Here is a 26,905-nt window from a genome sequence, read left to right as displayed (position 1 = left end):
GCTGCTGCCATTGACGCAGGCGCGTCTGCCGAACAAGTGGCGGACATTGTGACTGCCGTGGATGCTGGCGCGTCGCCTTCGGACGCTGCTGTGGATGCGGGTTTGTCGCCTGCCGCCGCTGCTGCTGTGGAAACCCAAGTGGAAGACTCGGCCGATAACCATGCGCCTGCTGCCGACGTGGCTGCTGCGGCGGCCGCCGATGCGGGTGCCTCGCCTGAACAAGTGGCGGATGTCGCTGCGTCAGTGGATGCCGGTGCCTCTCCTTCGGATGCTGCGGCGGACGCTGGCTTGTCGTCGTCTGCGATTTCCAAGGTTGAAGGAATCATTGCTGAAGCGGCTACTGCTGTTGTGTCATACGACGTGAATGGTATTGAGCTTGCTGCGGATCATAACATGCCGGACGTGTACGCTACGTTCACAACCGCCCCAACCCACAACGAGACTCCTGCCCCGAAGTCGACATTTGGACGAATCATTGATGCCATCACAAGCTACTTGACGACAGCTCCTAGCAGCCCGAGCCTCCGTGCGCGACCTCAGTGTGCGACTTCGGCGTAGTTAGCTACGTTTATAGCAATAACGTAACGTAACCTGGACGTTTTATTTGTATTTTTCCCACTCGTTGTATGCACTCTTTGCGACAATCAAAACTCATACCAGCCAACTTCAATGTCATGCAATGCAATCGTGTAATCGTCGTCGAATAATATTGCCCAAGCAAATGAAAACGCCCCCATCGAAAACTTGCTGTAAAAGTTGCTACCAGTTCAAATCGTCGTCGTCGTTAATAATATCTTAAGTATGTGTGTGAGGAGGGTTCAGGCCTATAACCACGAGGCGCCATTCAGCGCTGGGTCCACCACGAGTTGGGAGTTGATGCCGGTGAAATCATCGAGCATCTGGTCCCAGGACGAATTGGTGGGTATGGCGTCCATAGCATCGTACGTTGTCGCAGGCGATGGTTGATGCGGTCGCAGGTGTGACGAGGTGTGGTTGGTGGACATCAACAGACCATCCAGCTCGGCACTCGAGGAGTTGGTCGAATCAACCGAATCGTAGGACGCATTGGTTGTCAAGTAGGTGCTGCTGCTATTCGTTGGTTGTAGCTGTTGTGGTCGCAGGGGGCCACTATTAGTCCTACTAGTAGTACTAGTAGTAGCCTGGCCTCCCCCTCCCCGCAGCGACACCTTTGGGGTCAGCGCCGTGCGATGACTAGTCGGAGGGTCTCGCACCATCGTCGGTCGTTTGTACGAACTACCGTACCCGCTTCCATACGCAATGCCACCATCGTCGCGGCCAAACGATGGGGGCGCTATGGTGTGGTGGTGGTGTCGTTGCATGGCATGGGTTGGTTGGTGGTGATGAGATGGTGTTTGCTGGAGGTGCGACAGTTGTTTGTACTGGTGCGGTTGGAACGGCACTGCCTCCTCGTCATCACCATAGTCGGGTTGTTGGTCGGGGTAGTTTTCGTGGTTGTCGAGGGAGTCGAACGAGCTGGCCGCCTTGAGCGGTTCGCTTTTGAAGTACGCTTCGTCCCATTGGACGAGCGGGTGCGGGTGCAGCGGGGGGGGATGGACGGGCGGGTGCAGCTGCCGCGACGTGCCCGCCGCCTGGTCGCCGTCGTCGGTTCGAGTTTTGTCCGATGCCGCCGCCGCGGCCCACGACAGCACTTGATCAAACATGCCGTCGCGCAGCTTTTGCATCGCTTGCTTCTTCTTCTTAGGCTCAGTCGTGTCCAACCCGTCGACTTGCTGGCCCACAGACAGCGCAAACTTTAAGAAATTCGACACCCAAAACTGCACCACGGCGAGGCGGAGGTCGCGCACTTCGATGTGTCCGTCCATCTTGTTGTCTTTTCGCTGCAGCAGCACCACCTCCTCTCGGAACGCATGCTCGGAGGCGGAAAACTCGATCTGCCGGGCTTGGTGCGTCGCAGCGTCAAAGCAAATGCGCGACCCGTTCGGCGCGGCGTGGCTCGACTTTGGCACGCGGTATGTACGCTTGCCTAGCGCGTTCTTCTGGAACTTCTTGGACAACCGCATGGGCGAGCAGTTGAGCAGCTTGGCCAGCACCAGTCGCACGGGCGTGCCGTTCGCGAGGGGAAACGTGCCGTGGTCGAACTCGTCCACGATCAGCGTCACGAACTTCTCTTCTTGCTTGGTCCACTTGCCGCTCCGCGGCGCCGCCTTGGTGTGCATGTCGACGTGGACGACGGCCACCTTGGGCACGCTGCCGCGGCACGTCGGACACGTCACCATGGGCCACTCGCCCACACATCGCGAGTGAAATGTGTGGCCGCATTCTGGAATGTACAAGATCGGGTCCAAGTGCTTGCAAAGGTCGCACACGATCGACGAAGATGCGAGCGGAGACATCGTCGATGGTTGGCTTTGACGTAGCGAGGCAGTAGGGGATGGGCGCGGGTTGTGGGACGACGCGCCCGCGGCGTGGACGAACGCATACGAAGTGGGAGAAGACTCGTCCGTGTCTTGGTACATGGGAGACTTTCGTTTGACGGACATGGACGTGAACGGATTGTTGTTGGGCGGCTGAAATGACGCATACGATTGCTGCTGCTGATGGTGCGCTTGGCTGTGATGGGAATGCATGGTGTGTGGATGTTGCATGCTGCTGCTGTGGACTGAAGAAGGAGACAAGTGATTTCCTGACTGTTGGTTGCGCTGGTGGTGGTGGTGATGCGGGAGATGCGGGTCGAATGGTGACGGAATGTCCAAGCTCAGGGTGTCGTATTGTTGCTGAAAGCTGCCACCATACGCGGTCATGGCATGGAGGTTCTGCTGCGGATCAACATGATCGTAGGACATGCCCTCGTTTGCGTCGTCGATGGTCGTCGCCGACGATTCAACGAAGTGGAAGAGGGAAAACGACTAAAGTTGCCAGATGCCAACGCTAGTGCCTTCTGCTGTCGCTGTACTGCACCGAGGTTTCGACGAGGACCTATGTAATGCTTCGCCTTTCGAAGTTCTAAACTGACTGCAAATCACGTTTTGCGTTAAACATGTACGTTTTACGTTATATCTCATGGAACCGCGCTCGTTGTTTTGGGCAAGGTCGAGTTTAACGCTACTACGTAGTATAACGCAAATGGCTACATCTATTTGGACTTGCAATATGGCTATTTTTATCCCTGCCAAATCTGTATCAATGAACCTACCGTCGTCCGTCGGCACTCCACGCATCAATGTACTGCGTCATGAAGCTTGTGGGAGATGTTGTACTAGTACAAAACGATTGCGGTCGAGGAGGCCAGGTGCTTCAGAGTCCTATTTACAAGCCTAATAAAAGCAGCCGACCTAATCTCAAGGCCACGTACGATCTGGTCACGATCCATGTGATCGTATTTCGAAGCATGAGGGGTGGGACACCTCAAGGTCGTGGATTCACTACTGTATTAGGGATCTTGGTGGTGGCTTGCTTGCTTGCCATCACTGCACTCATTGTTATTAGTCGGTAGTTACACTCGTAGAACCCCAGAGACTCGTCATGATTTCAAGTATGTTCACCGCACCTATCATGGGAATGTGTCCGCCCTTGGGGCACCGAGCTTACAGTAGCATTCAAATGCTCCAAGGATAACTGCGTTTCTTTTTCTGAGTGCTTTTGACCAAGGAAATGAGCCAGAGATGGGGGACAAGGAGAGCTCACAACTGGGGGGGCTATGTGATCAAGCCAATGCCAACTTAGCAAGTTTTCAACAGCCTCGCACGTTGAGGCCTCAAGTTGCAATATCACCATGATAATAATAGCCATAGAACATTCGTACTAGTATTTGATTGGCACCTTGGTATTTGATTTGAATGATTACATACTGTAGTTTGGTGTCTAACTTTTGTTCACATTTCCTCTGACATGGCTACTGGACATGGATGGTCGCAGCAAGAATATACTAGTATACTTGTTGCAATGTTGTGTGGCTTTGAGTCCCGTGGACATATGGACCAAAGGCGTGTGGACCGTGCCTCAAGTCGTTGAGGCTCAAGTTTTCCCATCCGCATGGTCCTCGAATCATTGAAGTGGTGTGTACGTACTCTGAACGAACCCTCGACAACACACCACAGCCACACCTTTTCGCCTTTTCGTCCGCAAAGCATAGTGTACTGCTGCACTGCATGACTTAGGTGGCCAACTAACGTTACTAGGCACTGTAGATACTGACGATGCATCATCATGGGCTCTTGATAGACAAATCTACGCCCTGCCAAAGGCAGGTCACTATGTAAGTTACCGGTAGCAAATCTTGGCTACCGGTAGAGCGGATGGAATGTGCATTGAGGTGGCGCTACTCCTCCATACCAAGGGGTTCATAGCGTCCGTTAGGTTCATATTGATTTCAAGCGACTTGCCTTTCGGATACTGATGGATAGTCCGGATAACGAGCGGCAGAGGATGAATGTCAGAGAACAGTCCACACTTGATTTTACCATCCAAACCAATGACGACGGCACCACCGCAACCGATTACATGCAAAGCCGCGATTTGCTGGGGAGCGAAGCAAGACTTTGTCGTGGAAGACGTCATTGTCGGGCCACCTGCAGAAGGTGAAGTGCGCATTAAGATCCTGGCGACGGGAGTGTGCCACACCGACGAGTACACTCGATCGGGGCAAGATCCCGAAGGCTTGTTCCCGTGCATCATGGGCCACGAAGGCGCGGGTGTGGTGGAAAGCATTGGGGCCAACGTCACGTCTGTCCAAGTGGGGGATCACGTGATCCCGTGCTACACGCCACAATGCCGCAATTGCAAATTCTGGTACGAAAGTGCGTTGACTTGAGTGAGGTCTGATAGATAGTCTCATGTAGCAAGTCCAACAAGACCAACTTGTGCTCTGTGATTCGATCCACCCAAGGACGCGGGTTGATGCCTAACGGCACGTCTCGCTTCACGTGCAAGCGCAATGGCGAGACCATTTTCCACTTCATGGGAACGTCGACGTTCTCCGAGTACACTGTATTGCCAGAGATCTCCGTTGCCAAGATCAACAAGGCGGCGCCGTTGGACAAGGTGTGCTTGCTGGGCTGCGGGATCACGACTGGATACGGCGCGGCGCTCAACACGATGCAAGTCGAGCCGGACTCGACGGTGGCGGTGTTTGGTCTAGGCGCGGTGGGGTTGGCGGTGATCATGGGATGCAAGGCGGCCGGCGCGCGTCGCATCATTGGGGTGGACATCAACCCGAAGAAGTTTGCGATTGCCAAGGAGTTCGGTGCCACGGAATGCGTCAACCCGAAGGACCACGCGGCGCCTATTCAGCAGGTGTTGGTGGACTTGACGGTGGAAGACGGGTTTGGCGGGCTGGACTACACGTTCGAGTGCATTGGGTTGGCGGACACGATGCGCGCGGCGTTGGAGTGCTGTCACAAGGGATGGGGCCAGAGTTGTGTCATTGGGGTCGCCGCGAGTGGCGTCGAGATTGCGACGCGGCCGTTCCAGCTGGTCACGGGACGCCGCTGGGCTGGGTCGGCCTTTGGTGGGTTCAAGAGCCGCGACGGCGTGCCCGCCCTCGTGGAGCAGTACCTCAAGCACGAAGTCAAAGTGGACGAGTTTGTGACCCACCACTTTGCCCTCGCCGAAATCAACCAAGCGTTCCACGCCATGCACAGCGGCGACTGCATTCGCGCCATTGTGCACTTGGATCAGTAGACACGTGCATCGTTAGTTTGAAAGTAAAATACTACTGCTTGGGAGAAGAAATACTTACTATCCATCCTCAAAACGTCGGAAAAGCCGCCGTCGGATGAGCAAGGATACACTACTGTACTATTAATAGTATTAATACTATTAATATTAATAGAAAGATCATGATCATATCATCAATTTGAACTGATTTACGCCAATTTTGGGCAAAAAATGCATGAAATATTGACAAAATGGCACGGACTTACAGCTACTGAGGCTCCTTTTGTCATTAAAACGTTCACTTTCTTCACTCAAATAAGACGTATAACACACAAGGGCTTATATGAAGGATTATATACTGTGTTGTGCGGAGTAGATGGTGGAGAACGATGTGGGTCGATCGATGGAGAAGTTCCTGCCTTGGGCAAGTCGCTTGATGATTCCATGAACTTTAGTCATCCAATAAAATGATATGTTAATGGTAATTATAGCCAATCAGTGAAGCGGAATCAGATGTTTTAGTAGATACTAGCACCTACTAACACATTTTGGGTGTTGATTTCCATCGACAAATCTTCCAAGCAAATTTAGAAGGCGACGGTGACCCTGGCTATTCATCACGTCAATGCAACCCATTTCAAGTGTAGTCTGAAGAAATATTATTCGAAAGAGGCGTTGAAATTGCTTCAGTAATAAAGAAGTTACAATGACCTGTCTGATGCATCTTCCCAAAAGGCCCCTACAATACGACTATTTTCGAAACTGTCAAATTCCCAATATTTCATATTTATATTACAGTTTGTATGACCCTGGTATCATCCCAAAAGGCCCCTACAATAGTATGAATACTACTGTAGTAGTAATACTAACGAAACTAGTAGCATATGATTTAGGGTATTACAGACAACGAGGGAATTTAAGGCTCATCGAAGTTCTGTGTGTAGCGCAAATTTCACGATATGACTGGATAGCGTAGTTCGAAATTCGAAACATATTATAAAAATTCACCAATAGAAATTTAAGTATTTCGTGATTTGCTGCTGATTGGCTGAAAAAAGTGTGTGACACTCAAAACTTCGATGAGCCTTAAATTCCCTCGTTGTCTGTACATATCTTATAGTATAAGGCATTTGCAGGTTGAAAAACCCTAGCATAATCGTCGCTTTATCCGGATAGTCCGGAAATTACGGTGGGACGCGGACCCGACAAAGGTAGTGTCATGGGAAACGATGGTGGAGTGATTGCGGTGGCCCGCAAGTACATGCGCCATGGCCATCAGAAACAGCGCGACGAGAAAGGAGATCAGGATGCTCTGCGTGAGAAACGTACGACGATGTGTGCGTTGACGGACGAACCGCTGCAGGAACCGATCGTCGCATGTAAGTTGGGCAATCTCTTCAACAAGGACCGCCTCATCGAGAAGCTGCTGGATCGTTCGCTGCCAGAAAAGTTTGACTACATTCGATCGATGAAGGACGTGGTGACGTGCAAGTTCTACCCCGCCCCGGAAGCGAAATCCGCGACGGAGAATAGCAACATGAAGCGCGCGACGAACCGGTTCCGTTTCCATTGCCCCATCACGCTGCAGCTGTTCAACGGCGCCCATCGCTTCGTCTTACTCAAGAAGTGCGGATGCGTGTTGTCTGAAAAGGCGCTGAAGGAAGTGAAGCCCAAGGACTGCCTCATGTGCGGGTTTCCCATCAAATCGTCCAAGGAGCTGTGGCCGCTGCTCTTGTCCGACGAAGACGCCGCCGTCGTCCTGGCGTCCATCCGCAAGTCCGAGAAGCCTCTGAAGCGGAAGCGCGACTTGGACACGGCACCGCTCGCATTAGACGAGAGTGCTGCAAAGAAAGCCAAGAGCAAGGTCCAGACTGTCAACCAAGCCGAAGAAGCCGTGAGCCAGGAGAAGGGGCGGAACCCTGTCTACGCGTCGCTGTTCTCGACCGAACAAGACACGAAGAAGTCCGCCAACGAACTGCTCATGACCATTGCCGGGTTGCGCTATACACTGTCGTAACAAATACTAGGTTCTTGTATCGAGTTGGTTGCCACCACACGTTTACAAGGACATGATCTTCCTCTTTCGCTATTACTAGTTACACAAGTGTAACTATAGTAGTAATATGTGGTCGAAGAGTGGATTTGATTGGCTACGTAATTAGTGTTCTGGGTTTTGATTGGTCGTGTATCGATTGTCTGCCTGGTCGTAGCTAGCTAGGTACGTGTTGGATTCACTCATTCTCGAGTACTTCATGGTCCATGTATTGTTAAGGGGCGGCAGGTACCCATACTTTGACGGTGCTGTCTACCGACCCTGTGAGCACCATGGCGTCGGTGGGATGGGTAGCGACGGTCCGAACGGCGCGGTCATGGGCTTGGAAAGATCGCCGCGGGTCCTTGGTGAGCATATCCCACACCATCACGCGGCCGTCCTCCGAGCCGCTGAGGACGCTGGCGTCGTCGTGGGAGAACGCACAATCCAACCCATAGTCCCCAACCACATGGCCTTGGAACCTATCATGTTTGTGAGCAACTTGTGGAGCAACGAGTAAACCTAGTACGCGTTGAGTTCGACGCCAGATTTGGATTCAAACAGCCGAATGTGCCCTTTTGTTGTGGATGCGACGATGCAGTTCAGGTCGGACGTCATGGCCAAGCTGGTCACGGGGTCTAGGATACCAAGTGAGCCTCCATCGGAGAAAGAGAGGACGCTGTACGATGGAGGTTGTCCTCAGTGAGCAGGCCGGCGCGGAGGTCGTATGTCCGTACAAACCCGTCGACGCAACTAAAGCATCATGGGAAAGGATGAGCGGTGAAGCATGACAACGCGGTGTATGACCTTGCGACGATTTCGTGGTCAGTTACGAGCACGGACGTGACGCTGTCTGTGAAGTCGTCCAGGGTTTGGATGGGAACAAAGGAATTTCGAGCTCTACAGCAATCATGCAGTCGACTCCTGTCGTCGGGCAACATGATGAAGTACCTGACGTCCCAGAGGCGCACGGTGCTGTCGTAGGATGCCGTTGCGAGCACCGAGCAGTCGTCGTTGTACGTGACTGCGTTCACGCTCTGCAACCATGTCAGTCACGTCAGAGATCGCAACATGAGGGATAGATGTACGTACGCTCACGTGTCCTTCGAACTTTCGGATGGTTTTGCCGGAAGCCACGTCCCATTGAAACACGGCTTTGTCGCGGCCGCACGAGACGAACTTGGAATTGTCGTTCTCGCTACAGGACACGCATGGGATAACCATGTGGACACGACATGTGGACATGCACGTACATGGCGACATCACGAATCTCATAGCCGTGGAGTCCTTTGTATGTCTTGATCATCAAGGCTGACGTCGGACCGTCTGTGCCTTCACGATGCGGATTCCAGAGTCGAATCGTGCGGTCGCTGCCGCAGCTCATGCAGTATGTCCCCTTCTCTACAAGTGGCATGACATCATTGTCAGCGTGTTACAATGGCGCAGCAGGTATGAACAAGTACCGTTGAATCGCACGGCGAACACAGGACCGTCATGGCCACGCAAGACGCGGGCACACTCGTACTTCATCTGGTGTTGTTGAAAGTGTCATCCTGTGCGTATTGGTATCCCTTATGAATGCATGTATGTATCAAACCTTTCACATATAATATTACTGTTTTTACATTGTATCAGATTTAATAGTATGGGCTTTACACAGTCGGGCATTGTTTTTATGGCGATTTATTCAATATGACAGTATAATGTGTTACAGTTGTTACCTTGTCGCCCCGTCTTCGAACTGCAGCATGGAGGATGTGCTGGCAGATGCAGCGCTCTTGGCGAACACCATCAGCTTCTTGCCTCGACAAGACGCCATGTCGATGGGTACGTCGCTGCTCTCGTCCGCCCTCCTTGTATGGCTCCTTGATAATGATCCTGTGGTGCGTAGTGTATGTAAACTCGATGTGGACAAAGGCGTTGATGCGGCCGGCAGTGTGGGAAGAGCTCGCGCAGACACCGAAAGGTCCCATCCTCGCCACATGTTTTAGACGAGCTGCCTCGTACATTTACACAGAAATGGACGTTCCGTCGCCGTACGTCCTTCCATCATGCCACTCCTTGGATTTACGTTGTGGTTGCTTTCGATATATAGCAATGTGAACCGACGAGGGTCCCCTCCCACAATCCGTGGGTGCTTGTTGAGCGACCGATCCACGATCAAAGACTACATTGACGAGCTCAAGGGCTTGTACTACGAACACAGGAGAATGGACGATGCGCCGCGGCTGCTTCAACTGCCAGACGTGCTGCTACGAGACGATTCCAAGGCGAAAGGCGATCAGTCCAGCGACTTGGTCAAGAACCATGCGTTTCATACGGTCAAGCTCATCGAGGGGGGTGTCGACGGCACCACAGGAGCGTCCCATGTACACACGTCCCATCCTCTTGCTCGCGTCATTACTCATGACTCTTGCATGTTTAGGTGTTGTCTGGGGGAATCACCGTCGACGGCGGGTTCTTCTACCTGTGGCGGTTACATGACTTGGCGTTGTGCGGCACGATTGCGCTGGCGTCGGCCTCATGTTTTGACGTGTGCGCGACGGCGCTCGCAATTGGGACGCTGGACGGCACCGTCAAAGTATGGGATCTGGCCGTATGGGTGTCCAAGTCTTCTTCATCCCCACCGCCGAGTAACCCCCGCCTGCTGATCATCCCGCCCACGACGACGCTGGCGCTGCGCAGTCACCTGACCCTCACGCCGTTCCTGCGCACACGGTCCAGCGGCCAGGCGCACAAAATTTCGCTCGTCAAAGTCGACCTGAGCGATGGATCGTTCCTCCAGGCGGCAGCGACCACAGACAAGGGCGACGTGCATGTGTGGGACGCCACCAAGAGCGAAATCATCCTCTCCCTAGCCCCCGACCGGTACAGCCAACTCATTCGTCATGGATATATATATATATTGTGAATTCGCGTGGTTTGTCAATTCAATATTGAATAATCACGCAGGAGTTCTGATTGGTTGAATATACTTGTCCTTTCTTTAAGAGCCAATCAAATCCACTCAAAATTGGATCAGCCAATCGCGTCGATTTGTGATTTGATTCGGCCGCGAGATTCGATTCGGGTCTCGAAACCACTATATATATTGTCCTTTTACCCAAATTTGGACTTTTGTGCTGATTCTTTAATCTATCATCGATCGATTCTTTGCCCTGACTTTTGTATGTAAAATCGTCCGATATCGCACTAATTACAGTCTCATACACTAATTCGATGTTGTATTGGTTGAAGAGTGAATAATTTGATTGGCTACTACTTGATTCGTGTTGTGGGTTTTGATTGGTGGTTGTATATCGATTGTCTACCGATTTGGTGATTCTGCTCATACTCGATTGAGCACACCCCCCACTCCAATTTCGAATATATCGACAATATATATATATATATTTATATACAATGGTCTGATCATTGTTCTTCATGACGGTAGCATCCACACATCGACGTTACCGCGGGCGGCGCGGGCAGCGCGGCCGCAAGTGTCGAGTCTGATGCTGTTCCGCAACACGCTCGTGTGCGGCACGTCCGCCGGCCTTGTGCGTATCTTCGACCTTCGCAATGGGAAGCTCACGCACCGCATAAGTGGGCATCCAGGTACGGGCAAATGACGTTGCCTCATGATATTGTCTTTTACCTAAAATTTGGCTGACTCTTGTGCTGATTCTTTGCCAAATCTATCATCGATCGATTCTTGTACTGACTTTTGTATGTAAAGATCGTCCAGTCTCACATTAATTTCAGTCACACACACTAATTCGATGTTGCATTGGTCAAAGAGTGGGTAATTTGATTGGCTACTTGATTCGTGATCTGGTTTTGATTGGTCGATATATATCGATTGTCTGCCGATTTGGTGATTCTGCTCATTCGATTGAGCACCCCCCCACTCCAATTTCGACTTGACAATATATCCATGATGAATGACGTCATGTAGATGCGATTCAAAAGACAGACACCAAGGGGCGGGTACTGTGGACTGCCGGGCACGACGGGTCGGTCCGGTGGTGGGGCGGCAAAAACGCCAAGGTATGCCCCAAATCGGCGCTGTGCCGGGGCGGCATCGGCGCGCTCGAGATGGACGAGACGGCCGTGGTCGCCGGGTACGCGGACGGCGGCATGCAGGCGTGGGATGTGCGGACGCAGCAGCCGCTTTGCACGTTCGCATCGTCCGTGGGGGTGTCGAGTTTGCAGTTTGACAAGCGCAAACTGGTGAGCGTGTCGAAAAACGGTGTCGCATGCGTGTGGCGGTGGTACGCGATGTACCCCCACGGGGTATTTCCAAGGCAGCACACGTACACTTGTGTGTGTTTTGATGAAAAGCACTTGGTGCTGGGCACCACGGGCGGCGTCGCGGTCGTGTACACGATGGAAGGCGGACCCGCAAAGAAACCCACGAGTGTGTACGACTACTAGACAACCTAGGACTAGTATGGATTGATACCAGTGATTATTGTACCAAGTGTCAAGAACGTTACTAGTTAACAGTGGTCCAGAGCATCCACGACCCTTTTTGTGCTTGTATTTGAGATTCTTAGAAGAAATATATGAAACTCAGTAGGCATTGGTAGTTTTCCACAGTGAATTCGATTCTGCCATTAAAATACCGTGATACTTTGCGAGGAATGGTCAAAATACCTTGCAAATGTCGCATGACTTGCATAACATTATATATTGTAACCTTGAGTTGCAACGGTTACACAGTTATTTAAAATGGTCAAATCCGATACAGAACTTAAGTGTAAAAGAATGCTTTATTAAACTAAAACTGTAAGAACAAATTAATATTTTTAATAAAATAGAAAGGTCGTGGGAATAGGGACGTTCGTTACCTTACCTGTACACATGCTGCATAATAGTACTAGTATACAAGTACGTACTAACTAGTATACAGTAGGAGTACAGTATAGATGGAGGAGAGTCGAGTGGACATGGTGTACTGGTTGTTATCGACAGACATACATGACGTGGGCGGCGCTGGCGGTGTTGTGGGTCCCAGCTCGAACGACAAGGTGTTGGGGAGAAATGTGGGATGGTGTAGTAGTAGTTGGTAGAGGGAGGTGAAAGTACTCGGTAGTAGGACGGTCAGGAGCCGTGGACGAAGCGGCGACGACGCCATGGGCCGTGCAGAACACTTGATGGTCGCCAAGTGGAGGAAGCACGGGAGGGGGTGGAGATAACGAGAGGAACGTGCTCTTGATGAGACCCATGAGTAAAGGGTCAAAAGGAACTACGATGATGCTAAGTTTGGACGGTGCAGTTACGGCAGTTACATCAACGTTATATGTACGGTACACATGAACATGTACGGTATAGTATACCGTAACACTTCAGTTTATACGGTAAACTTTACTAGTTCAAATGTACTTTGTACCCCTTGAGAAACCCATGAGTTAGCTACCAAGGCACAACTTGAACAAACATGTTGGTTAACATTGTGAACGTCATGTCAATGGTAGTGAAGACTAAGGCCCATAAGGACAAGTTCGCTTAGGACCGTCGTCCATACAGGAGTCGACGGAGGGGGGGTGCTAGAAGTCTTCTTCGTAGAAGAGTGAGCAGTTCAACTGCGGAAACCCAACAAACAACGTCCGGGGCGTGTCGGGTAATGCCGCCCGCGCTTCCACCGGGTAATGTTCGGCCTTCCATGCGTCTCCGATCAGACAATCGCCAGAGAGTAACACGAATTGAAATCCATGCCGCGGACACGTGATGCAAAGCATGTTGTCGATGTCTTCGATGTCGCCAAGCGCAAGGTCGCCTCCAGCATGGGGGCAGAATTGCTGCATGGCATAATACCGCGCGCCATGCCGAAATATGGCGAGCTTTTTCCCATTCACCACGACGGGTGTGCCTAATTGTATCCTTTCTCGCTTCTTCATTCGCTGATAGCCCGTGACAGTGTATTCGTAGTCGGGCATGCGAAGCTTCGCATCCACCACACCTATTCACGTACGAGACCACATCATCAATCGACATACAAAGAAGACTTACTCTCGGGGCTGACGAAGGTGTCGAACCACAGCATCACCGTTGCGCCGTCATGACGTGAGGATGATGGGGTGGGCGACTTGGTGAGTGGGAACATGACGCGACAGGACCCAGGACGCTGCCGGTGGAAGTCGCCTCCGCCTGCTTGGAGTCGCAGTGGAAATGCAGAAATCAAATGGGATTTTTGAATGCCCCGCCAAGTTAACCGGAAAATCACTAATCCGGATAATTCTTCGACTTCCGCAATCAACACGTGAGGGAGGGTTGCTGGCAGCCCGAAGGCCAGCCAAGCATATGACATGGGTTTATTAACGTTTCTAACGGAGGGGACGGTGGAGATGTGGCGGAGGTGCATACATCAGTACTTGCATCCTGCTCAAACTCAATCGAGGAGGAGTGTGCACACCTCACGACGACACGACGTTGGAACAACCTGCGCTGGTGGGCTCACTTAAGGGCCGGCAGCGGAGGCGGTCGTGACGTCCACGTCAAAAGCGTCCCAGATGTCGCCGTTGACAAAGTTGTTGTCGACGATGCTGACGAGGAAGAACGAGTCGCGGATCTGGTGGATCAAGGCGTGCGCGGCCGACTCGTCGTGGTACAAGGAGGCCCACATGGACAGCCACAGACTGAACGCTTCGTCCTTCCACGCCATGAAGCTGTCCGTGTCGACGATCGTGGGTTGCAGGATCTCCTTGTTAGGGAACGAGCCCCACGTGACGGCGGTGGTGCCCTTGCCGCAGTTCGAGTACGAGTTGCCGTTCACGTCCACGGCATGGTACTGCACATGCTTCATCTTGTTGCACTTTTCGATGATGCGCTTGAGGTTTTCGGGCGAGACAAAGCATTCGACGTACGCCTTCTGGTATACGTGTCCGCCAGGGCCACCCCAGCCGAACATGGGGTCGTCGGACGGCGCGGCGTTCACACGCGGCTGGCTGTTGATGGTCAAGTACCCCGCGCGGTTGACGGCGGCGAGACGCTCCTGGATCGACTTGGTCTCGAGATGCAGAGGCGTGTCGCACCACGGCAGCGACTTAACGGCGCCCATCACGTACCGCGTAAACGTCTCGTACACGTCGGCATACGTCACTGGACTTTCTCCCCACATGGCCTTGCGCTCCTGGACGGACGCGGTCGTGTGCGAGTAGTACGATTCATTCAAGTCGCCAAAAGCTGGGCTTTCGCTCGACCCCCACCGGCCGTTCGGGAATTCGTCCCAGCTGGCCGTTCGGTCCAGATAACTCTTGGGCCGGTTAGCCCAAAAGATGGGGCGCACCGTCTCGCCGGCGCGTTTCGCCAGTGTCGACTAGTTAGTGGACATCCTGTCAGGTGATGAACGCACATGATAGAAGGGAGGTATGTACCGGACGCCAGGGGAGTTCGCGGCGGGCGGTCGCGGTAAGGCCAAGTCCTTCCAGGATGAGGCGCGTGGAGCGCTCGAGGTTGAGCGTGTACATGTGCAGGCCGGGAACTCCGTGATCGAGCAGATCGCGGCACATTTGGATGCCGAGCTCGACGCCGTAGTCCTTGACTGCTTCGTCGTTGTCTTTGATTGGCTCCAACGCTTGGAGAATCTAGTAACGCCATCGTGAGACATCAAGAGGGAAGACAAGACGTACCGCGTCGGGAACGTGGCCGCACATGCTGCTCATGCGGACAAAGCCATTGTAGTTTTGAATGGGCATGATCCCGGGAAGGATGGGCACGTTGATGCCCACGGCGCGGCACTTGTCGACAAAGTCAAAGTACTTATGCACGTCGTAGAACAGTTGCGTGACGATAAAGTCGGCGCCCGCATCCACTTTCTCCTTGAGGTGCAAGATGTCCGTGTCCAGGTCCTTGGCATCCGAGTGGCCCTCGGGGTACCCCGCCACGGCGATGCAGAAGTAGTCGCCGTATTCCTCGCGGATGTACTTGACGAGGTCGATCGCGTACGCGAACCCGCCCTCGCACTCCTTGAACTCGGTCTGGCCGCGCGGCGGGTCGCCGCGCAGCGCGAGGATGTTCTGGATGCCGGCGTCCTTGGCCGAGTCAAGCGCGTTCTTGATGCTGCCCTTGGGCATGTTCGTACAGGTTAAGTGCATGAGCATCTCAAGGCCACTCAACTTCTGCGCGTTCACGCAAAGCTCGATGGTCATGCTGGCCGTGCTGCCGCCGGCACCCCACGTCATATCGCAGAACAGCGGCTCCATCAGCGCCATACGATCCATGCGCGTGTACAGGTTGGTGACGCCGGCGGGGGTCTTGGGAGGGAAGTACTCGAAGGAGTAGAACGGTTCCTTCTTCTCAATCTTTTCGTTGATCTTGTCGATGATCTTCATGCTGCTGCCTTCGTTGTGGTCTGTCGTCCTCCTGTGCTCTGTTCAGCCAAACGCCAACTAAACCCAGAGTTGAAGAGAGTTGCAGATTTTGATAGAGTATACAAATCCCAAGTCACTTTCAACAAAGTCAACTTCGCCCATATTCGAAGTGGGCAAAACCATGTGGACGCCCATTTCGTGGGGCCATGACAACCAATGAAAAGCTTGAACGAGGAGTTATCCGGATGGGACAAATCACATGGGGAAGTTCGATGGTGAAAGTGACACTTTGTCCAGCATGATGGATGGGATGTTGGCTGGCGAGTGCACTGGTTGATGGCACCGGAAGCAAGTAGCGGTGGCCTCTGCAGACGCCATCTCTAGGCGCGCTACTATGCATGGAAGGAGCCGTACTGTATATATACTCTGGAGTACTACTAGAAGTTGCAATCGGTTTGTGTCATTGTGGGCTAGAAGCGACGTCACGTGCCTATAGAATCGTGAAACCATGTGTTTGCAAAACTCTTGAGACCACCGACCACCACACAATCTTTCCCAGCCAACCCGCCAAAGGGTTCAACATTCCACCAACCCTCAAGACTTCTTCCTTGCTCGGGTCAACCACGTCATATAAGCCTCAACCCAATGTCAGTGTTGTAGGCGTAAACTGGACTCGTAGCCACGTAGTCTACGCAACCATGTCGTCGGTACTGAGTACTGTAGTTATTCAGTCATATTTCAACAGTCTTTTTATTATTGGCCGCCCACGCTGTCGACAAAAAAGAGCGGGTGGTCGCCGTCTGCTGCAGTGTCGCCATGCGGTTGGTCAGCGATGGTTCCTGCCTCGTCCTCGTCGTCACCTCCGAGTTGCTGTCGCTTGGTCACAAACTCGAGCTCGAGTTTCTAAGCCACGATTAGACAAACAGACGAAGTGGGGGCACACGTACGGTCGCAAGGTCGATCAAGTCCGAGTCTTTCCATGTGGAGGACAGAAACGCGCTTGAAGTCGGCGCCGTTTCGACCACGGGGGCAATCAGCTCCGACAACCTCGACGTGTCGCCTGCGACAATGTGTTATATTCCCGATGAAGAATCGTCCTTTACTTACCCAGCGCCACGAGGGTCATCCAGTCGGTCAATTTAAACGGAATCGCCAGCGACGTGAGCCGAGTGATGACGGACGTGAGCTGCGGGGCGTTGGCTTGGCGCGTCCGGCGCAGCAGCGCCTTGGCTTGCCGCACGAACAACACGCCGCGCACAAACTCGACCGCTGACATGTTGGGCTGGAACGACAGCTGATGCAGTGCCTTGATCACAACTCGGTTGAATTGAGCTATCAGGGCGACTTCGTTCGAGGGGACGGTCGGCTGGGGCAGTTGCGCCGCCGCCAGCAACACGTCGACGAGCCAGGACGAGGCGAAGCGTTCTGCCGTCACGAGGAGCTCGGCCACGCTTTGGGAAGCGACGCTGAGCGGGTCGGCTTTGACGGGGTGGATAGTTTCATGCAGGTCATCGTCGTCATCGTCGTCCGAGTCGACTGCGTCTGGCGGCGGCGTCCGGCTCGGGTAGTGCACCACCAGCACGAGGTAGGTCGCGTACAGAGTGGCCAGGGCAGAAGTGCATGTTTGATTGATGGAGGTTGTGACTTCGTTGGGTAGGTAGAACGAGAACGATTGGTCACGGACGGTGGAGGATGGAGCCTGGTACAAGTCCTGGAGTTGGGCGAACTCGACCACCTTGAGCAGCTCCGCCAGCGCCCGTTGCAACTGGCGACTGTTCAACACGTCGAACGAGTCGTTGTGTGTGTGCGCCGCTTCCATCCATGACCGCACATGCGCCGAGACCTTGTCGGCATAAAGCGCGATGGCGGCATGCGGGCTCTGTTTGGTCGAATACACCGATGTAAAGCCGTTTGTGGCGAGTTCCTGCGTTGCTGCGCTCACGAGCTGCACGACGGCGTCTACGATCTTGACGGGGTCGTCGTCAGTGGAGGTGTCCGCGGTAACGAAATTGGCAAACACGGACGGTGGCACGCTCAAATGCTCGACGAGCTTGGATGTGTGGTTCTGGCTCAAGAGGATGTCGTAGTCGGCTTCGCAGAGCAATTTCTCGCTGACAGACGCTGGGCGGTGTGCCGAGAGCGACGCTTCTAAGAGTCGTCCGAGACGCTTGCTGTATACGTCAAGGTTGCGTTGCAGCGTAGCCTTCAACGACCCATTCGGCAGCGTAGCAATCGCAGTACCAAGCTTGTCATTGAGTTCCTCCTGCGTCAATGCAATGCTCGTCAGCTGCTTGAGCTTGTCGCTCAGCAAGGTGACAAATTTGTCCGCCTGCTTAGATGCCATGGTCACCGTGCTGATTGTTTACAACGAATGGATTGTGCCCTGATGGAGCGATTCCAGGCACTTCATTGGCCAACAAGGACCAAGGGGCAAAGTGCTCCTATTGGCTAAGGGTGCGTCCGGTAACCGGAAATATTGCAATATTAGGCCCAAAACGCCATTTTGGGGCCGAATTCAACAAATCTGATCAAAATTCAAGCATGTCTTGCTTGAAGAGTTTTAACCCAAATCCAATAATTCCAAGTGGGATTTACTCTTTGAAGAGGTCCAAAACGCCCCTTATGGGCGTGTTCGGAGCGACTTGACAAAATTGACCTTTTACCTCCATTTTGAAAATGGCATTTTTGGTTTATCCCATTTTGCGAGAAAATGGAATATTATTTTTGAAATGTTACCAGACGCACCCTAAAAAATATTTTCGAGGACACTTCCGGATAATTCCGGAGGAAACGCTACAGTATTAATACTCCGGAGTAGTACATGAACAATTGAAAAAGTAGGCTGATGTTAGAATCAAAACACAGAATCCAAACATGTTTTTATTCTTCGTGGTAACGTTAACGTTAACGTTATCAATAAGTTCGTTAACTGTAAATCAACGTTATTAATATCAAGGTTAATAATGTACCCCGCCAGCCTGCGGATACATATCCTACTGGCGGTACTGGTACCGAATGTAGGGCAGTTCCAGGTCTTCTCCTTCGGCGTCCGCGGCACACACTTCCAAGATGAGGTACTTTTGCTTGGGCGGGAGGTCGGCCTTGGTGATCGTAGTCACGAGCTCCGACAGCTTCATGCCCATGCGCTCCTTGGATCTTGACTTGGCCGAGTACATGGCGTACAGAATCGTGACGCCATACGACAGCATCGACACTTCGGCGCCGTACTTGGATTCGAAATGCTTCAAAAACTCTTGCAACGTGACGTCGCCCACGTTCATTTCCAGTCGGTCCCACGCAGTCCACTTGTACGGCTCGTCGTTGAGCATCGACGTCGTCACTTTCGGCGCAATGGGCTCGGAAAACGCAAACAGCGGCAGCGCCAAGTTGACAAACCCGTTCTTGAACGCTTCCAACGGCTTGTGTTGGAAATACTTGACCAATTCCAAGCACACCAACCTACGCACAAAACATAGTCAAAACCACATGTCATTCCTATCCATTCAACATGATACTGGCAAAAAGAACGATCGCGTACCCAGTCACCAACGCCGTAGTGGTGGCGATGGCAGGAATGATCTTGCCTGCAATGAAGCGCGACGCATGCAAATCAGCTTCTTGGATTTTGTACGATCGAGCACGCAAGTTGGACGTGGCCACAATCACTTCCATGTGGCTGTCGTCGTCCTTGTCAAACTCAATGGGAAACATGCGGTAATCGCCCAGCTCGGCCGGCGACGGGAGAGGCGGCGGGGGGGCCCCCGCGATGACCGTGTTGGACTGACCTTGGGCGGCTTGCTTCATTTCTTCGTCGTTGGCGGCGATTTTCACGCCGTCGCGCGGCACAAAGCGGGGCACGTGGATCGTTTCGAGCGCCGCGACAAACTCGGCGCGATTGCGGTGGCCTACGATGCCGTACGTCCGCGCGCGACTGTTGGCGACCGACACGACAAAGTCCATGTGCACCGTGTCGTCTGTGGAAAACGTCAGCGGCGTCGGCGGGCGCTTCGGGCCCGACCAGAACGGCGTGCCCGTGGTCGTGACTTGGTCAAGCGGAAAGTTGTGCAGCAACTGCTTGAGCGAATTGGAAAACATAGCTTCAAACTGGAGCCGCGCCCACGCAATGCACTCGTGGAACGACGCGGGTTTGTCCGCCACCAGCGACTCGTACACGCGCTCGACCGAGTCCGTGTGCACGTTCTTCGCGATGAAATTCGGCGTCGTGATGTACGCATTCACGTCGTTGGGGGTCTGGAAGTACACGCCTTCAAACCAGTCGCGGGCCCACTGCAGCGTGTGTTCGATCGCATTCGGGAAGTTCTTGAGCGTGCAAATGGGGATGCTTTTCTCGGGGGGGTCGCGCGACGCGCCGTAGTTCTCCGTCACGTTGGGGACCACCACCTGCGTGTTGCCCTTGGTGCCTAACGTACCCGACTCAAGCATGGGCAGCCCGTAAAACAGACAGCGTTGGTCCATGTACAGCCGGGCATCGACGTTGTCCAAGGCGGTGCACACGCCCGAGAGCGAATCGTAGAACGCATCGTCAAACGTGGTTTCGCTGTCGGCGCCGACGCGTGTCACGTACGCTTGGATGTTGACATGGGGGTTGATCGATTGGATGGCTGTGGCCGCCGTGGACGACTTGGCCTGGCCCACGTCCGTGGAGCGAAACAGGAACTGGCGGTTCAAGTTGGACTTTTCAATCAGATCCATGTCGGTGAGGTGGATACGGCCGTGGGCGTGGGACGCGATGCCCATGAGCGCCCAATTCTTAAGCATTTCGCACCCGATGGCGCCGGCGCCGACGAGAAACAGGCGAAGTTGCTTGAGCTTTTCTTGGAACGACCGGCCCCACACGGCCACTTGGCCGTCGTCGCGGGAGTTGAGCGGTTGATATTCGGCCTCGGGCAACACCTCGTCGGGCAAACACTCGATCGCATCAAAGTAGAACCACTGGTGGATCGGCGTAAACTTGCCACTGCACGCTTTGAGCGCTTCCTGGCCCACAATGCCGCCCAAGAACGACGTGATGGGGGCGACCACCCCCCGCGCGCCCGTCGCCAGGGCCGTCACAACGTTGGCGTCCACGTCCACCTTGAGTTCGTGGGCAAACGGCTTGGTCAAGCGCACAATGTCGTCGGCGTCTTCGGCGTTGCCAGAGCGTGGCAAATGCCCATGTACGATTTGGAATGCATCCAAGCCTTGGAATGCCACATGCAGCAGTTCGGACCGACCAAACTTGGCAAAGTCGCTCGTGAGGAACTCACCGGGGGACACCAACGACTCCTTCAACGGCTTGAATTGCAGCACCACCGGTTGCTTGACCTGCGTGACGTAGCCACCCATGGAGTTGACGGCAATCGACGGGTGGTCAATGGTAAATGTGTAGGGACCGGTGACCGTAATGGGCAGCGGCGCGACTCCGTTCAAACCGTCCACCCCTTGAAGTTCGCGAAACGTCACGAAATCTCCGGTTTCCAGTTGATGGCGCGAGTCGTCCGTGACGGTCACGAGCAATTTGCCAGGCACGTCAGTCGTAATGGACGCGATCATGCACGTGATCGGTTGTTCGCCGTCCTTGTCCGACACGACAAACGCCTCCCCGAAATCGCAAAACACCGACCCAAACACCCCGCGGGATTCCGTGTAGACGAACGCGACATCCAAGGCGTGACAGATGTCATTGATTTCAATCGCATATTCCCTGGTGGCGTTGCAGATAACCACAACCTACAGATTATCATCCACCAATATGCATGAGCAAAACGACCCCCATCACGAGGGAGTCCTTGACATGCTTACTCGGAACTGAGCGATGAAGTCGGCGGTGAGTTTGCCCGTGTGTTGCTTTACTTGCACGTATGGGTTCAATTCGGCCAATTTTCGCCATGTCGCTTCCGCGCGCCCCGTTTGCGTTGCAACATCTTGCTCGGTGAGATAGAATTGGGCCGATAAGTCCAAAAAGGTGGCGGGGGCGTCGTCCAATAGCGTCACGCTGCGCACTCCTGCAAGCACAATGTTCTTGGCGATTTCAACGCCCAATCCATCCACGTTGACGATGAGGACGTTGGATTCGCCCATGCGGCGTTGTGCCTCGTGACCCATCACATACAACTGACGGCTGTACAAGCTCTCGTCGATGCCGCCGCTATTCGAGGAGCTCTCCATGTCAACGTCCGCGGCACTCATATCTACTACGTATCTGCCCCTTCTCGTTCGGAAACTTCTCGAAATGGAAATGGCGATCTACGGCCACGTAATTGGTGCATTTTTGCCGTGATTAATAATACTATCATTCACGACGAAATCATACAAATATATCCAATCAGAACGCCTTAACTTTATTTATAGCCAATCCGAACAAGGTTCTAATACGTCACCAAGAAATCCAATCTTATTACTGTACGTGCTGTTAATTCACTGTCAATAAGTTTGAGATTTTTCAAGGAGGTACATGTACACTACGGCAGGTCCGTGAGAGTATTTCCTTGCCAGCTACTGTAACATGCCTTGCCAGCTAACATGTTAACAAGTTAATTTCGACGGAGGAACTGCTGTATCTGCGTCATTTCCGACGTCTCGCTTTGTGGCGATTGAGGCTCTTGCTGCAGACTCAACACTTGGGCAAACTCCCGAAGGACGGTCCCGAGGTGCACGTTTTGGAATGGCAAGTCCTCCGCGGCCGCCTGTGCCAGTGCTATCACTTGGTCGTCGTACAGCGGCAACGACGTGTCAAACAATTTCTCGAGCGCAGCACAGCTGGCCCACGCTTGGTCGAATCCGTAGTACGATGTCTCAGACTCCATAGTTGTTGTTGGGGTGATGTTGTGCTGCAGTTGCTGCATCATGTCTTCGTGGTACTCCATGTCGTCCGTGAACATGTCGTCGAGGGGATGCAGATGGTTGTCCGCGCAGGACGTGGGGCTGGGTGTTTTGCTGTCGTTGCTGTCTTCCATGGACGTGAGCGCGTCCACGTCCAACTGGTTGCTGCGTTGGCTCTTGCATGGCGTCGTAGTCTTCGGCGCTGGAGCCATCTACACTCGTGGCGTTGTCTTTTAAAGTTTTGGACACACGATATGCCAACGTACTGGCTTCTTGTGGTCGTCTTTCGAGGCGATCAATTGCAAAAGCTTGCGCTCAATCAAGCTCATGTGTCGAGATCGCGCTGCGACGGTGGCTTTGGCTTGCTTTGGTCGGTCATGCATTTTCTGTTGGATGAAGAGCTGACGGCCACTATCCTCGTGTTCCTGTTGAAAACGATTTGGCATCTGCGACGAGGTTGGGTGGGGGTGCACGGCTAGTGGGGGTGTCGATTTTTTGGCAGCGTTTGGTAGTCGAGGTTTACTCCTCACGGCGTCGCACAACGCCTGTTCGTCCTTGGACAGTCGTCGCTACAACTGAGGGTTCAGCCAGACGTCGTGAACGACACCAATCATAAGACGCACCCCCTGAGACGGTGCCAAGTGTGGCGGAAGCGCAGTGTGGCCGCATGCTCGACAGGAAGGACTGGGCAACTTTTTGAGAGACGCAAAGCGAGGAAAGCGAACGTCGTCGAGCATGAATACTTGGGGCAACAGGGACGACACGCGAGCGCGGTACCCGCTGAGTGTCGCCACGACGTTGTTGTGCAAGTGCAATACACGAATAGACTAGACAGGTCGATGTAAGCCTTTCAAAGTCTGCAAGGGCTTACTTGATTGAGCGACAGCGGGCGGATCGCCAGAAAGTTGCGCAAGTCGTTATGGCTTAGGTTCAACACCTACCCAACCATGAGTCAAAAAGGAGGCTGCAAACACACCGACCTGCAAGTGGGTCAACATGTCGATCCCATCAACTTGTCGAATATTGTTGTGGGACAGGTCCAGGTGGAGAAGGTGCGGAAACTGCCGGACGGGTCCCATGTCGACGATCCAATTCCGAGTCAACGTCAAGTGCTAACGAGAGTCAGATCCTACCGACACATGAACAGTAGTGTCATGCCTGGAGCAACGGAAAGTCGTGCGCCGGTTGCATGTTGAGCAAGACATTGTCCGACACGTTGAGGCACTTCAACTGACCAGGGGACACCTGGATGTTCCCATGTGAAGTCACAGTTGACCTTGGACAACGCTATACATACGCACCAAGCGAATGTCCGAGAGCGACGCAACCGTGACGTTCTTCACGTTCAGCCTACCCTCGTGGACGTCATATTCATGCACGTCTTCACCGGCAACCTCGGCCATTGACATCTCACGAAATCGCGCCTCTTCAAAGTTGATACAATCCGGATAAACGTCCGACCAAAGTATGGCACATATTTCGAGTGTCCTAAATCTTGACATTTGATTGGCCGCGCGTAATCGAGTGTTGACAATTCTGGTGGTGTCGGCACTGGAGGAAGCGGCGGCGGGATGAGCGGATTTGGAGTGCCGAAGGCAAGCAAGCGCAGTCTGGTGCGTCTTGATATCGCCAAGACGACTTGCTAACACGATCTGTTCGTGCATAGTCACAGATCTCAAGGGATGTTCCGTCGCCAAAAAGGGTACTGTAAGATGATGTCCACTCCATGTCAACCAACCGAATGAACCAGAGGGTGTCGCAGCTGAAAGCAACGTCATCTACGAAGCTACCTGATGCAAACACAAATGGCGGGTACGACTCGGAGGAAGAAACCGTTCTCCCGGACGACGTTGTTGACTCCAAGCTCAACGTGCTCGACTCGAACGTCGACATACCATCGTCGCCTCCATTTGCATGGACCCAAATTGGGAGCGAGCAGCACACGGTCTCCTCCGCCCCACACAGAAACGACGACGACAAATCTGCATTCATGGAGGCATCGAACGTGGACGTCGCCTTGGTAGCCGAAGATCCGAACACGTCGCTTCATGGGAACGAGGTCGGTTGCGTCGGGTTAGTTTCCATGAGTTGATTGAAGTAGGTCGATGCCATCGAAGACGACGAACAAGATGAAGTCATGGAAGGAGATGTGTCGAGTGGAGTCCATCATGCGTGGAGTGTCATGCGGGGCCTCTGTACGCACCTATCGCATGCCGAAGTCGGCGCCATCAATCGCGGCCTCCCGCTCCACGGCCCTCCCGGGGCGGCGCCAACCACCGCCGCCAACGCTTTGAAAACGTAAGGGAGTTTTCTCTTGCATACATGTCATTCATTCCCTGGTAGCCGCTTCCGCTGGCCCGTCCGCATGCAAAATCTCTTGCGCACATCGTACGGCCTACACTTCGTATATCATACCCTATGATGCAATATCCACTCCGCTGATCTGCGACACTGTCGGATGGTTGATTCGATATTAGATTTGAGATGTCCCCGAGCCCCATCGACGTAACGTTGGACGACAATGCCGACAACGACGATGTCGCAGGATTAAACCACCCCGACGATGCATCATGCTTGCCAGCGCTTCCCGAGCCGTTATGCGATGCCGTGACCAGCGAATTCCGCCGCCTCCATCCACTTCCTGCATTTCCGCCGAGTCACGAGTTGCCGTCGAAACTGTCCCATATCGTGCGAGACGCGGCCGTGTTTGCGGATGTGCTGATGGAGATGCTCTTGGTTCGGAATGCGGCCGCCCTGCAAGGCCACGAGCAGCATTACTCGTCGTCCGCGTGGTTGGTGTTGCCTCCTTCATAACTTGGATTGATTGTACATGTGTATGTACTATATTCAACCAACTAAGTGGGGATATATAGGTCGTCAGTCCAAGGGAGACCGACTGCCAACTGGAAATTTGTCGTCGAGTCGTTGGACTTTGCCAGGTCATCATCGCCACTCTCACTTTCGTCAGAGTATGCTGGAACCTATCAACTGATTGGACATAGCTCATGGCCTTGTAGAACCAAGGCACGCATCCGAGCACGGTTGGGCGCTATTTACGACGACTCGTGGATGCACCCCACGGAGTAACATTGATCAATATATTTATTATATATTGGGAATTCGCTACACTGTAAGCTTATTCAAAAACGCTCGCTTACTGTAAATCAATGCTGGAAATACATACTTCTGATTGGCTGAATACAACGGCTTCCAATATCCAATCAAAGCCTCTAAACATCTCAGTCCACCTAGGGACTTCATCAGTTTACACGACGCATGCATGCAACCACAACCATTAATGGGTATTTAGAAGGACTTCGACATCTCATAGTAAGCTATTACAATTCATTTATCGTGATATAGCGTTAGGATTTCAAGCCCATTGAGCACAAGCATGGAAGCAATGAAGGCTGAAGCTGGAGTGAAAGTGTGCTCCTATCAGAGCTGGGTATACCATATGGTTCCATAATTTTTTTATATTTCCATTTCGGTATACTTAGATTTACTAAAGGGCGGAATGTCTGCTTGCAATATTTGCAAAACAGAGGAAGTACATACTATTGTACTCCCTCCGTCCCACAATAATGGTTCGAATCAGAATTGCGAGTATGGTTTTGGCTCGAAATTTCTCAAATCTAGCCAATGAATGTCCTCTATTTAGGAATAGGAAAGTGGAATCCGAATATATAATTCGAGAAAAAATACACATGGATTCGTCTGACCAATAGGAACGAAACGCACCCATCCGTTTGCCAATCAGAGATCTAGAAGTATCCCATCTGAAACTGCTTGCAATATTTGCAAAACAGAGGTAGGACTACGTAGTACTACCGGTAGTACTAGTACTACGTAGTACTTATTATTTCACGAAAAAGTACTATAAATATTAATACTATTAATAGTAGTACGTACTATTAATAGTATTAGTATTGTGGATTCGGTACAAATTTGTGGAATCGAATCTCGTCGCCGAATCGAATCACGAATCGACGCCATTGGCTAATCCAATTTTGAGTAGATTTGATTGGGTCTTACAGAAAGGACAGGTATATTTAACCAATCAGAACTCCAGCGTGATTCATTATTGATTAGACGACAAACCACGAGAATTTGGGAAGGT

General features: G+C 52.8%; 12 protein-coding genes across 17 annotated transcripts in view; 5 read left to right on the top strand and 7 right to left on the bottom strand.

The window, feature by feature from the left end:
• H257_09624 (hypothetical protein) overlaps positions 1 to 618 on the top strand; it is an 8,785-nt gene extending 8,167 nt beyond the window's left edge. Inside the window, exon 2 of the mRNA XM_009835889.1 lies at positions 20 to 618. Within this exon, the coding sequence (XP_009834191.1) occupies positions 20 to 558 (539 nt within the window). The 3' untranslated portion in view covers positions 559 to 618. The remainder of the gene's footprint in view (positions 1 to 19) is intronic.
• Positions 619 to 760: 142 nt separating this feature from the next.
• H257_09623 (hypothetical protein) lies at positions 761 to 2,969 on the bottom strand. Its single transcript, XM_009835888.1, has one exon. It carries the CDS (start codon positions 2,823 to 2,825, stop codon positions 825 to 827), a length of 2,001 nt encoding a protein of 666 aa, XP_009834190.1. The 5' UTR covers positions 2,826 to 2,969; the 3' UTR covers positions 761 to 824.
• Positions 2,970 to 4,436: 1,467 nt separating this feature from the next.
• On the top strand, positions 4,437 to 5,828 carry H257_09622 (S-(hydroxymethyl)glutathione dehydrogenase/class III alcohol dehydrogenase). Its single transcript, XM_009835887.1, has 2 exons — positions 4,437 to 4,770; positions 4,821 to 5,828. Exons 1-2 carry the CDS (start codon positions 4,454 to 4,456, stop codon positions 5,659 to 5,661), a joined length of 1,158 nt encoding a protein of 385 aa, XP_009834189.1. The 5' UTR covers positions 4,437 to 4,453; the 3' UTR covers positions 5,662 to 5,828.
• A 996-nt stretch (positions 5,829 to 6,824) lies between these two features.
• H257_09621 (hypothetical protein) lies at positions 6,825 to 7,820 on the top strand. The gene has a single exon (XM_009835886.1). The coding sequence runs from the start codon at positions 6,857 to 6,859 to the stop codon at positions 7,652 to 7,654; it is 798 nt and encodes a 265-aa protein (XP_009834188.1). The 5' UTR covers positions 6,825 to 6,856; the 3' UTR covers positions 7,655 to 7,820.
• H257_09620 lies at positions 7,803 to 9,208 on the bottom strand. Of its 2 annotated transcripts, XM_009835884.1 has the most exons (8): positions 9,133 to 9,208; positions 8,923 to 9,070; positions 8,762 to 8,867; positions 8,621 to 8,706; positions 8,477 to 8,569; positions 8,355 to 8,422; positions 8,199 to 8,307; positions 7,803 to 8,151 (listed from the first exon to the last, which is right to left on the bottom strand). In XM_009835884.1, the coding sequence occupies exons 1-8, from the start codon at positions 9,197 to 9,199 to the stop codon at positions 7,905 to 7,907; spliced, it is 924 nt and encodes a 307-aa protein (XP_009834186.1). In that variant the 5' UTR covers positions 9,200 to 9,208; the 3' UTR covers positions 7,803 to 7,904. The 2 variants fall into 2 exon arrangements, with proteins under 2 accessions (XP_009834186.1, XP_009834187.1); XM_009835885.1 differs by having other exon boundaries at positions 7,803 to 8,307.
• A 175-nt stretch (positions 9,209 to 9,383) lies between these two features.
• H257_09619 lies at positions 9,384 to 12,177 on the top strand. Of its 2 annotated transcripts, XM_009835882.1 has the most exons (6): positions 9,384 to 9,496; positions 9,561 to 9,705; positions 9,765 to 10,038; positions 10,095 to 10,537; positions 11,103 to 11,266; positions 11,607 to 12,177. In XM_009835882.1, the coding sequence occupies exons 1-6, from the start codon at positions 9,418 to 9,420 to the stop codon at positions 12,083 to 12,085; spliced, it is 1,584 nt and encodes a 527-aa protein (XP_009834184.1). In that variant the 5' UTR covers positions 9,384 to 9,417; the 3' UTR covers positions 12,086 to 12,177. The 2 variants fall into 2 exon arrangements, with proteins under 2 accessions (XP_009834184.1, XP_009834185.1); XM_009835883.1 differs by lacking the exon at positions 11,607 to 12,177 and having other exon boundaries at positions 11,103 to 11,317.
• An 832-nt stretch (positions 12,178 to 13,009) lies between these two features.
• H257_09618 (hypothetical protein) lies at positions 13,010 to 13,836 on the bottom strand. The gene is made up of 2 exons (XM_009835881.1): positions 13,664 to 13,836; positions 13,010 to 13,613 (listed from the first exon to the last, which is right to left on the bottom strand). Exons 1-2 carry the CDS (start codon positions 13,755 to 13,757, stop codon positions 13,201 to 13,203), a joined length of 507 nt encoding a protein of 168 aa, XP_009834183.1. The 5' UTR covers positions 13,758 to 13,836; the 3' UTR covers positions 13,010 to 13,200.
• Positions 13,837 to 13,918: 82 nt separating this feature from the next.
• Positions 13,919 to 16,066, bottom strand: H257_09617 (methylenetetrahydrofolate reductase). The gene is made up of 3 exons (XM_009835880.1): positions 15,283 to 16,066; positions 15,028 to 15,237; positions 13,919 to 14,969 (listed from the first exon to the last, which is right to left on the bottom strand). Exons 1-3 carry the CDS (start codon positions 15,982 to 15,984, stop codon positions 14,112 to 14,114), a joined length of 1,770 nt encoding a protein of 589 aa, XP_009834182.1. The 5' UTR covers positions 15,985 to 16,066; the 3' UTR covers positions 13,919 to 14,111.
• Positions 16,067 to 16,530: 464 nt separating this feature from the next.
• Positions 16,531 to 18,329, bottom strand: H257_09616 (hypothetical protein). Its single transcript, XM_009835879.1, has 3 exons — positions 17,071 to 18,329; positions 16,911 to 17,023; positions 16,531 to 16,866 (listed from the first exon to the last, which is right to left on the bottom strand). Exons 1-3 carry the CDS (start codon positions 18,305 to 18,307, stop codon positions 16,717 to 16,719), a joined length of 1,500 nt encoding a protein of 499 aa, XP_009834181.1. The 5' UTR covers positions 18,308 to 18,329; the 3' UTR covers positions 16,531 to 16,716.
• A 501-nt stretch (positions 18,330 to 18,830) lies between these two features.
• H257_09615 (hypothetical protein) lies at positions 18,831 to 22,214 on the bottom strand. Of its 3 annotated transcripts, XM_009835876.1 has the most exons (3): positions 21,766 to 22,214; positions 19,502 to 21,693; positions 18,831 to 19,422 (listed from the first exon to the last, which is right to left on the bottom strand). In XM_009835876.1, the coding sequence occupies exons 1-3, from the start codon at positions 22,150 to 22,152 to the stop codon at positions 18,957 to 18,959; spliced, it is 3,045 nt and encodes a 1,014-aa protein (XP_009834178.1). In that variant the 5' UTR covers positions 22,153 to 22,214; the 3' UTR covers positions 18,831 to 18,956. The 3 variants fall into 3 exon arrangements, with proteins under 3 accessions (XP_009834178.1, XP_009834179.1, XP_009834180.1); XM_009835877.1 differs by having other exon boundaries at positions 19,502 to 22,214; XM_009835878.1 differs by having other exon boundaries at positions 18,831 to 21,693.
• A 236-nt stretch (positions 22,215 to 22,450) lies between these two features.
• On the bottom strand, positions 22,451 to 24,222 carry H257_09614. Of its 2 annotated transcripts, XM_009835874.1 has the most exons (7): positions 24,087 to 24,222; positions 23,944 to 24,030; positions 23,766 to 23,897; positions 23,657 to 23,722; positions 23,409 to 23,612; positions 23,052 to 23,354; positions 22,451 to 22,997 (listed from the first exon to the last, which is right to left on the bottom strand). In XM_009835874.1, exons 1-7 carry the CDS (start codon positions 24,192 to 24,194, stop codon positions 22,497 to 22,499), a joined length of 1,401 nt encoding a protein of 466 aa, XP_009834176.1. In that variant the 5' UTR covers positions 24,195 to 24,222; the 3' UTR covers positions 22,451 to 22,496. The 2 variants fall into 2 exon arrangements, with proteins under 2 accessions (XP_009834176.1, XP_009834177.1); XM_009835875.1 differs by having other exon boundaries at positions 23,766 to 24,030.
• A 66-nt stretch (positions 24,223 to 24,288) lies between these two features.
• Positions 24,289 to 25,880, top strand: H257_09613 (hypothetical protein). Its single transcript, XM_009835873.1, has 8 exons — positions 24,289 to 24,398; positions 24,452 to 24,487; positions 24,536 to 24,844; positions 24,887 to 25,083; positions 25,129 to 25,173; positions 25,263 to 25,577; positions 25,659 to 25,754; positions 25,803 to 25,880. Exons 1-8 carry the CDS (start codon positions 24,357 to 24,359, stop codon positions 25,870 to 25,872), a joined length of 1,110 nt encoding a protein of 369 aa, XP_009834175.1. The 5' UTR covers positions 24,289 to 24,356; the 3' UTR covers positions 25,873 to 25,880.
• Positions 25,881 to 26,905: the final 1,025 nt, after the last annotated feature.

The sequence above is a fragment of the Aphanomyces astaci genome, assembly GCF_000520075.1.
Source record: "Aphanomyces astaci strain APO3 unplaced genomic scaffold supercont1.24, whole genome shotgun sequence".
NCBI classification, from domain to species: domain Eukaryota; phylum Oomycota; class Saprolegniomycetes; order Saprolegniales; family Verrucalvaceae; genus Aphanomyces; species Aphanomyces astaci.
Note: the sequence above shows the minus strand (reverse complement) of the source record. Positions and strands in the feature narration are given on the sequence as shown.